Genomic DNA, 10,017 nt, shown 5'->3' on the forward strand with positions numbered 1-10,017 from the left:
GCCTATTCTCAACATGATGATGGATAATTCACCCCCACCCTAGGGCCTGGAAGCCTGGGTATTACAACAAACATGTACACACGTACACATATCGCCTAGTCTCAAAACTGGGGAGCACATGGCGTGGTACTGATATTTATAAACTCAGACTTAGTCACGTGGAGCAGGAAGGTTAAGATAACCCATTGGTGAATTATCCATCATCATGTTGAGAATAGGCGTTCAGGTAAACAACGCCCTTTTTCTTGGAACTCTTCTTTCAATTCTGTTGAAAGGTTTATGTTTAAACCATCACAATTAAGATTGATGTCAGATTTATATTCCAAAATTGCAATTGACTCCTCTACATTGCCAGCTACTTGTGCAATTGCCTTGGTGTTTTGATAACTTTCTATACATAATTGTATTTCTGAAGGAGTTTGAATAGTTGTTTTTTTTAACATACTTGGAGGATAGCTGATCTATGAACTGGTGAGTTTTATTTAAGGATTTTTCAAATACATCTCTCATAATTTTCTCCTCTTTAACTCCCTCTTTAGTCAAAGAGTAGCTTTTTTGTAAGTCCCTTAGGATTTGCTGGCCAATAAGGAATCATAAAAATCAGAACATTTTAGCCACCCATAGCAAAGCAGACTAAGCTTCAAATTACAACTTTCTATCCTTCATTTTAAAAAAAAAATATGTCTCCCTTGGCATGTCATCAGTTGTCCATCTTCACTAGAAGCCATCCTTTATACTACTTTTGTTGGCAATTGCTCATTTAAAAAAATTGATGAACCATCAGACATTATCTCATCAAAACAAAATAATTATCTCCTAGAGGAATCACCATTTTTTTCTTAGCTTGGCCCAAACATCAAAGGCTGCACAAAAGGGTATTTAAATTCAACAAATATCAAGGTATCTGCTTGGCTATAAAGTAGTGAACCACAGACAGTTTGGTAGAAGGGTTAATAATGTCTCTTTCAGATACATTGCTTCAACTTTCTACCCTCTTTTTTTTATTGCCAGAGTATCTTTGTAAAAAAATTCCATTTAATGTACATTAAAGTTTGCTTTCAGTCAGACCAATAAAATTCCAAGTAACTCCAATTAACTCCAATCTTGTAATATTCAAGATACAAGTTGCACTCTCATGCATCTTCAAATAGAAAATGATAGATTTTCTATTTAGATGCATTCATAGATATAAACCTTGGATTAATCCTTAGATGAAGTATTGGAATATATATATATATTTCCCTATGGTTAGGGTGGAAGACATAACATTTTCACAATAACAAAAGCATCAAGATGTACTTTCTGATTTTCTTAGTGTACAAAGTAGCTACTTTGAGGTGCCCTGCAAGTAATGCTTTCCTTGTTCCACATGAGTGGTACCAGCCTGGAGACTTCATCATTGGTGGAATAGCGTCCCAGATTCTTTACCACTTTTTGGAAATGAAATTTAATGAACATCCTGCCAGAAGACCTAATGACATACCAATGTAAGAATTTTTCTTTGCTATCTAATCTTAGCCAGATGCCCCAAAATCCCTTATAAAAGCTGTTTCTACATAAATGTAGGGTTCTTCTATGTAATCTATGCTTTCTGTGTCTTTCTATTACATCTGTTTCTGGTGGAAGAAATAATCTTCTTTACATTTTTAAAAAAAAACATCCACACACATTGTTGAACATATAATGAAACTGAGGTAATTTTTAAAAAGGTTTGGCATTATCTCTCCTCCCAAAACATACAAACAGTAAATAGTGACACCTGTTAAATCTGTTCATTTATCATTTTTTAAAATTTCATAAAAAATAAATATAGATAATTGAAAAATATATATTTCTTACAAGTCATTGAAATACTGTGTAAAATGTAAATTTAAACTCTGTAGAAATTATCAATAAAGGAGAATATTTTAGCACAGGGTTGAAATGAGGGGTCCTTGATGCTCTCTGATTTTGATTATTTTCTTGCAGACATTTAATTAAACAAATTAGGTGATATCATCAGGGCTTATAATTAGGAATTTTAGAAAGGATATCAAAGAAAGAAATGGCTATTATTCTTAAGAAGTAATACCGCGTCATGAGAATTGTCAGCTTACTTTTTCAACAAGGGTATTTCAATTATTTGCAGTATAATCACCAAATTTCATCAGCATGTCCTTGCCTTGGCCTTTGCTGTGAAGGAGATCAATGAGGACTCCCAGATCTTACCTAACATCACTCTTGGGTTCCACATCTATGACAGTTACCACAACCCAAGGATGACCTATCGCACCACTCTGGACCTCCTTTTCAAATCCCAGGAATTTGTCCTTAACTACAAATGTGATAGCCAGAAAAAACTCATGGCTATTATTGGAGGATTGGATTTTGATACATCATCTTATATTGCTGAAATAATGGATTTCTTCAAATTTTCACAAGTAAGCTGTGATGGGGTTGAAGAGAAAAAAACTATATGTTGTTGTTGCTGTTGCTGTTGTTGTTGTTATGGGATAATTAATGAGCATCAAAACTTAGGTTTGTGTTAGGATGTTCTTCATATCTTAAGGCCTACTACGTAGCATTCTTTTCTGATACTACAATGCCAATTACATGAATTGAATATCTAGAGACATTCCATACCTAAGGGAAGATTTGAATGTACTACCTTTGCCCGTATTAAAACAATTGATCTTTTAAATGTGCTTGAAGTAATTCCAACACATTCCTTTCGTATTAATATTTAGGAGAATGCTGAGGAAAAAAATTCTTGGATATATTTTATAGGAAAACTAGACTAGAAAAATTGGTTTCAGTTTAATAATTGAACAGAATTGTACTCCACTTTTTTTTAGCTGACATATGGCTCATTGGCCCAAGATGCATTTCAGACCAGTAAGCTCTCTTCACTTTATTTCATGGTCCCAAAAGAGGACCATCAATACATTGGGATTATCCAACTACTTCGCCATTTCGGGTGGACATGGATTGGGATTTATGCTGTTGATAACAATAATGGAGAAAAATTCTTACACAAAATACAGCCCTTACTTTCAGAGAATGGAATCTGCTCATCGTTCATAGAAAGGCTTGCACAACTGGTCCACTTGGAAGACGTCCAAGAAGTTTATCTTACAGTCTCAATTATGCCCATTAATTTTATGAACAGCAAAACCAATGCATTTCTTGTCTATGGAGAATCCTGGGCAATTATGTGGCTAAGGTATGCTACATTTTTTGCAGATCCTGAGAGCAAAGAAACTGCATTATTTAGAAATGTGTGGATCATGACTGCGCAGATTGATTTCATATTATCAGGATTTCAAATCACATGGGATCTCAAGATGTTCCATGGGGCTATTTCCTTCACTGTTCATTCAAGAGCAGTTGTAGGTTTCAAAGAATTTCTTCAGACCGTAAATCCTCTTTCAGACGACAGAGATGGGTTTCTGCAGGATGTTTGGGAACAATCATTTGATTGTTCATTTCCAAAACCAGAGTTACAAGATATGCAGAGTAGGAAATGCACTGGGGAGATGAAGCTGGAGGACCTTCCTGCACCTGTATTTGAAATGGAAATGACTGGCCAAAGCTATAGTATCTACAATGCTGTTTATGCTGTGGCTCATGCTTTGCAAGGTCTACTCATTCTAGAGTTCAATAGAAAGAAAACTAAGATGGATAAAAAACCTGATTTTCAATATCTGCAGGCTTGGCAGGTATTCCCTTTGCATTTGATACCTCTTTCATTTCAATGAGCAGTTTGATGTAGAATTATCTTTTGAATTCATTGTAGAAAGTCTTAATTTTTTCTGCATGTGGAATCAAGTATGAGAAACAACATAGAAATAAGGAAGACTTTCCTGATTGTGAGAACAATTAACAATTAATTAGTGGAACAACTTGCCTTCAGAAGTTGTTGATGCTCAAAACTGGAGATTTCTAGGAAGAGAAGGATAGCTAATTGTGTGAAATGGTACAGGGTCTTCTCCTTGAGCAGGGTGATGTTCTAGAAGATCCCCAAGGTTCCTTACAACTGTATTTTACTGTTATATCTAAAATACATATAGAAATAACAGTTTCTGTTCTTATTGTTATTCTGATCATCACGAAGCTACTCTATAAATTATGGTTTAGATGTGGGCAGGAGTAATTTAGTTAATCACCATAGCTTCCAAAATAAGAGATAATTAAAATGATAATTTAAATTACTTTTCATTGTCACCTCCAAAAATAATCAATTCTCCAAGAACTTTTTATGTGGCTCATGCAGTTTCTATCTCTATCAGGGTTTTAGAGGAATAAAATTAAAGTGGTCTTTTTATATGTGCATAAATAGTATGAACCAAACCTATGTTTGCTATTATCTCTACCACTAATCTATCTATCAAAGAAAGCTCACATTCTAAAATTTTGTTAGAGGAATTTAGTCAGACCTCAAACTCTAAAATAGCTTTGTATCAATGAGGAAAGATTATATATGGGTTAGGTTCAATTAGTTCTTTCAGTAAGAAACCCAAATCATTACTGAAGGAAGCTGTGTTAAATGTTATTTCCAAAGGTATATTTTCATTCTGCTTCAATTCCTTCTTAGTTTTCCTTAAAATAATATAAAATTAATAAATTAATTATTTTCACGCAATAACAATTATCAAATTTCTAAGCATACATATATTGTAATAGTTATAGGAATGGTAAGAATGAGTGAATGAAAATTGAATATGGTGTTCTCTTCTCCATTATTAGCCTTTCAATTCCTTTTCTCTTCTATTTCCTTTTAAGTAGCTCCACTCATTTCTTCAAGGCATTTCTTTTAACAATTCAGCTGGGGAGAGAGTGTTCCTGAATGAGAAAGGAAAAGCAACAGGTGGATTCGACATCACCAACTTAATCATTTTTCCAAACAGATCCTTCCAGAGAGTTAGAGTTGGAAAGCTGGATCTACAGGCCCCAAAAGGGAAGGAATTACTCATTGATGAAGATGTGATCATCTGGAATCCAGTTTTTAACCAGGTGAATCGACTATGCCATAATTCACTATGGTCCCATATTGAACACAATCTCTTTTCATATCTGATTTCTGGTTTTTTAAATAAACAATGGCATATTCTTTTCAAATGTTGTTGATGATGAAGCACTTACATAACAATGTAAAAGCCATGGTTGCACAATTGGTTAGCATTTGTGTTTTAAGTCATGAGAGTAGCCACTTTTCCATTAGATTGTCAACATGTGCACTTATTTACTCATCCTGCCCTTCAAAAAGGACCTTTTGTACATCACTGTAATTTCTATATCATTTTAACTTGTTGATGAAGTTGATAAATTAAGTATTCTTTCAGAAGTCAAAAATAATTCCCCACAATAAAGGAGAAAAATTAAGAACTGTTTTAAATACCACCAATTTCAAAACCTTTTATGCTTATCACAGGTTCTTCCACTTTCTCAATGCAATGATCCTTGTTTCCCTGGATCCTGGAAGAAAGGGATTGAGGGGGATCAATTCTGCTGCTATGCCTGTGTTCCATGTCCAGAAGGGAAGATTTCAAATCAAAATGGTAGGATAGGAATTCTATCATTTTTTATTAGAATTAAGCAAACTTTAATAAACTACTTGGAGGCATCAAATCAATAAGACGATTTTCAGTAATATTATTATTATTATTTATTGAATTTATATACCGCCCTATCTCCCTTACCGGACTCAGGGCGGTGAACAGGCGACAATAAAAACCATGATAAATATACACAAGTTTCTGGTCTAAAATCAAATTAAATAACAGGCCTGCTCTAAAAGTACCCCATACAAAACCCCCACTAAAACATAATCAAACTACGCCAGGCCGGCCACATGGAATAGATGGGCCTTCAGGGCTCGGCGAAAAAGGCGCAGGTCTGCAACTGTACGTAGGTCGGGGGGTAGGTCATTCCAGAGGGCAGGAGCTGCCACAGAGAAGGCTCTCCCCCTGGGGGTCGCCAGCCAGCATTGTCTGGCCGACGGCACCCTAAGGAGGCCCTCTCTGTGGGAGTGGACTGGTCGAAGGGAGGTGTTTGGTAGGAGGCAGTCTTGCAAATACCTAGGTCCATTGCCACGGAGCGCTTTAAAGGTTGTTACTAACACCTTGAAGCGCACCCGGAAGGCCACAGGCAGCCAGTGCAGCTCACGCAGGAGAGGTGTTACATGGGAGTATCTAGAGGCCCCCAGGATCCCCCGCGCGGCTGCATTCTGAACTAGCTGGAGCTTCCAGGTGCACCTCAAGGGGAGCCCCATGTAGAGAGCGTTGCAATAGTCCAGGCGGGAAAATAAGAGGGCTTGAGTGACCGTGTGTAGAGCATCACGATCCAGAAAGGGGCGCAACTGGCGTATCAGGCGAACCGGATGAAAAGCCCCCCTGGCCACGGCCGTCACATGGTCGTCTAAAGACAGCCGAGTATCCAGGAGGATGCCCAGGTTAGGGGCCCTCTCCGCAGGGGCTAATGACTCGCCCCCGATAGCCAGGGATGGAGCCAACTGGCTATGTCGTGACACCAGAAACCACAGCCACTCGGTCTTGGACGGGTTGAGTTGAAGCCTGTTCCTCCCCATCCAGACTCGCACAGCCTCCAGGCACCGGGACATCACTTCCGTGGCATCGTTGGGGTGGTCCGGGGTGGAGATGTACAGCTGGGTGTCATCTGTGTACTGATGAAACTCCACCCCGAAACCACGGATGATCTCACCCAATATGAAATGCCTAGATGAAAAAGTATCCTTGATTTTTCTTCCAGATATGGATGACTGTTTTGAATGTTCAGAAGATCAATATCCAAATAAAGAAAAGAATGGATGTATCCTGAAACTGCTGATCTTTCTAACTATTGAAGAAACCTTAGGAATTGGTTTAGCCTCAGCAGCTCTTTGTTTCTTCTTCTTGACATCTTNATGTGGGCAGGAGTTATTTAGTTAATCACCATAGCTTCCAAAATAAGAGGTAATTAAAATGATAATTTAAATTACTTTTCATTGTCACCTCCAAAAATAATCCATTCTCCAAGAACTTTTTATGTGGCTCATGCAGTTTGTGTCTCTATCAGGGTTTTAGAGGAATAAAATAAAAGTGATCCTTTTTATATGTGCATAAATAGTATGAACCAAACCTACGTTTGCAATTATCTCTACCACTAATCTATCTATCAAAGAAAGCTCAGATTCTAAAATTTTGTTAGAGGAATTTAGTCAGACCTCAAACTCTAAAATAGCTTTGTATCAATGAGGAAAGATTATATATGGGTTAGGTTCAATTAGTTCTTTCAGTAGGAAACCCAAATCATAACTGAAGGAAGCTGTGTTAAATGTTATTTCCAAAAGTGTATTTTCATTCTGCTTCAATTCCTTCTTAGCTTTCCTTAAAATAATATAAAATTAATTAATTATTTATTTCCACGCAATATCAATTATCAAATTTCTAAGCATACATATATAATAATAGTTATAGGAATGGTAAGAATGAGTGAATGAAAATTGAATATGGTGTTCTCTTCTCCATTATTAGCCTTTCAATTCCCTTTCTCTTCTATTTCCTTTTAAGTAGCTCCACTCATTTCTTCAAGGCATTTCTTTTAACAATTCAGCTGGGGAGAGAGTGTTCCTGAATGAGAAAGGAAAAGCAACAGGTGGATTCGACATCACCAACTTGATCACTTTTCCAAACAGATCCTTTCAGAGAGTTAGTGTTGGAAAGCTGGATCTACAGGCCCCAAAAGGGAAGGAATTACTCATTGATGAAGATGTGATCGTCTGGAATCCAGGTTTTAACCAGGTGAATCGACAATGCCATAATTCATTATGGTCCCATATTGAACACAGTCTCTTTTCATATCTGATTTCTGGGTTTTTTTAAGAAACAATGGCATATTCTTTACAAATGTTGTTGATGATGAAGCACTTACATAATAATGTAAAAGCCATGGTTGCACATTTGGTTAGCATTTGTGTTTTAAGTCATGAGAGTAGCCACTTTTCCATTAGATTGTCAACATGTGCACTTATTTACTCATCTTGCCCTTCAAAAAGGATCTTTTGTACATCACTGTAATTTCTATATCATTTTAACTTGTTGATGAAGTTGATAAATTAAGTATTCTTTCAGAAGTCAAAAATATTTCCCCACAATAAAGGAGAAAAATTAAGAACTGTTTTAAATACCCCCAATCTCAAAACCTTTTATGCTTATCACCAGGTTCTTCCACTTTCTCGATGCAATGACCCTTGTTTTCCTGGATCCTGGAAGAAAGGGATTGAGGGGGATCAATTCTGCTGCTATGCCTGTGTTCCATGTCCAGAAGGGAAGATTTCAAATCAAAATGGTAGGGTAGGAATTCTATCATTTTTATTAGAATTAAGAAAACTTTAATAAACTACTTGGATGTATAAAATTAATAAGACAATTTTCAGTAATATGAAATGCCTAAATTAAAAAGTATCCTTGATTTTTCTTCCAGATATGGATGACTGTTTTGAATGTTCAGAAGATCATTATCCAAATAAAGAAAAGAAAGGATGTATCCTGAAACTGCTGATCTTTCTAACTATTGAAGAAACCTTAGGAATTTGTTTAGCCTCAGCAGCTCTTTGTTTCTTCTTCTTGACATCTTGGGTACTTGGAACTTTTATTAAGCACAGGGACACTCCCATTGTCAAAGCCAACAACAGGTTCCTCACCTACACCCTGCTTGTCTCTCTTCTGCTCTGTTTCCTCTCCTCTTTGTTCTTTCTCAGCCATCCTGGCAAAGTGACCTGCCTTCTCCGACAATCAATGTTTGGCATCACTTTCTCAGTTGCCATTTCTAGTGTATTGGCCAAAACCATCACTGTAGTTGTGGCTTTCATGGCCACTAAACCAGGATCTCAGATGAGGAAATGGGTGGGGAAAAGATTGGCTTTTTGTACTGTCCTTTCCTGTTCTCTCTTCCAAGTATTGATTTGTATTATTTGGTTGTCAACATCTCCACCATTCCCTGAGTTGGACATGTATTCAGAGCTCCAAGAAATAATTTTGCAGTGCAATGAGGGGTCAGCTTTTTTCTTTTATTGTGTCTTGGGCTACATGGGTATCTTGGCCATTGCCAGCTTTTTTGTGGCTTTTCTTGCTCGTAAATTACCTGACAGCTTTAACGAAGCCAAGTTCATCACCTTCAGCATGTTGGCATTTTGCAGTGTGTGGGTCTCCTTCTTTCCAGCCTATCTGAGCACAAAAGGAAAAGCCATGGTTGCTGTGGAGATCTTCTCCATCTTGTCCTCCAGTGCTGCATTACTGGGATGCATATTTTTGCCAAAATGCTACATAATTGTTTTTAGGCCTGACCTCAACCACAGGGAGCAACTCACAAAGAGAAATTAGTATCCTGTGTGAACTCTCTTGAATGGAAAGATTGCTCCCAAAAAAGAATAGAAAGACTGTTTGCTATCTACAGGATATACTGTATATAGAAGTTTTATTTTTGCCAAACAAGGCTTTGTGAAAGATTATTCTTAGTAGCAAGATTTATTATAATTGCCCATATCAAAAGAAGTGCTTTTATTGTAGCATTTTCAACCTCTTTCCAAGATTGTTTAATTAGTTATAGATTTTTTCCTGGCAGCAATATGTGTGTTGATTGTTTATTTGGATAAGGAGAGGAGGATTTCTTTGAAATGCCTTTACTCCCATCACTCAAACATTTTTTGTGAGAACTTGGAAACTGTAGACCGTACGGAAGATAGGGAATCTTGCTTTGAAGATGCCGCAAAAGAAATGGAGATGGGGTTGCTGTAGGGGATTTTCATTTGCTCTTCACTGTCTATAGAAATGAAGAAGTGAAGATGGATTTCTCCAGGGCTTTTTTTGTCATAAAACGCCCAGAACGGAGTTCCAGCACCTTTTTTTGATGGAACCTTGTAGGGTAGAAAAGGCGGGTTTTATAACGTGTGTGAGTTCCGGCACCTTATTTTTTTTTTTAACAAAAAAAGTACTGCATTTCTCACCTAATTGGAAGATTAAAGGTGGTTTATTGTGCAAT

General features: G+C 37.0%; 1 protein-coding gene across 1 annotated transcript; it reads left to right on the plus strand.

The window, feature by feature from the left end:
* The first annotated feature begins 1,293 nt into the window (after positions 1-1,293).
* On the plus strand, positions 1,294-9,365 carry LOC114922268 (vomeronasal type-2 receptor 26-like). Its single transcript, XM_029283194.1, has 6 exons — positions 1,294-1,487; positions 2,129-2,420; positions 2,835-3,698; positions 4,765-4,992; positions 5,411-5,537; positions 8,461-9,365. Exons 1-6 carry the CDS (start codon positions 1,294-1,296, stop codon positions 9,357-9,359), a joined length of 2,604 nt encoding a protein of 867 aa, XP_029139027.1. The 3' UTR covers positions 9,360-9,365.
* Positions 9,366-10,017: the final 652 nt, after the last annotated feature.

This window comes from Protobothrops mucrosquamatus, unplaced genomic scaffold (assembly GCF_001527695.2).
Source record: "Protobothrops mucrosquamatus isolate PMUCROS unplaced genomic scaffold, P.Mucros_1.0 scaffold34, whole genome shotgun sequence".
Taxonomy (NCBI): Eukaryota; Metazoa; Chordata; class Lepidosauria; order Squamata; family Viperidae; genus Protobothrops; species Protobothrops mucrosquamatus.

Coding starts and splice junctions, on each gene's coding strand:
- LOC114922268 (XM_029283194.1), top strand. CDS start 1,294: ATGTACTTTCTGATTTTCTTAGTGTACAAAGTAGCTACTTTGAGGTGC. Junction 2,421..2,834: donor ATTTCTTCAAATTTTCACAA/GTAAGCTGTGAT, acceptor ACTTTTTTTTAG/CTGACATATGGCTCATTGGC. Junction 5,538..8,460: donor GAAGATTTCAAATCAAAATG/GTAGGATAGGAA, acceptor TTTTTCTTCCAG/ATATGGATGACTGTTTTGAA.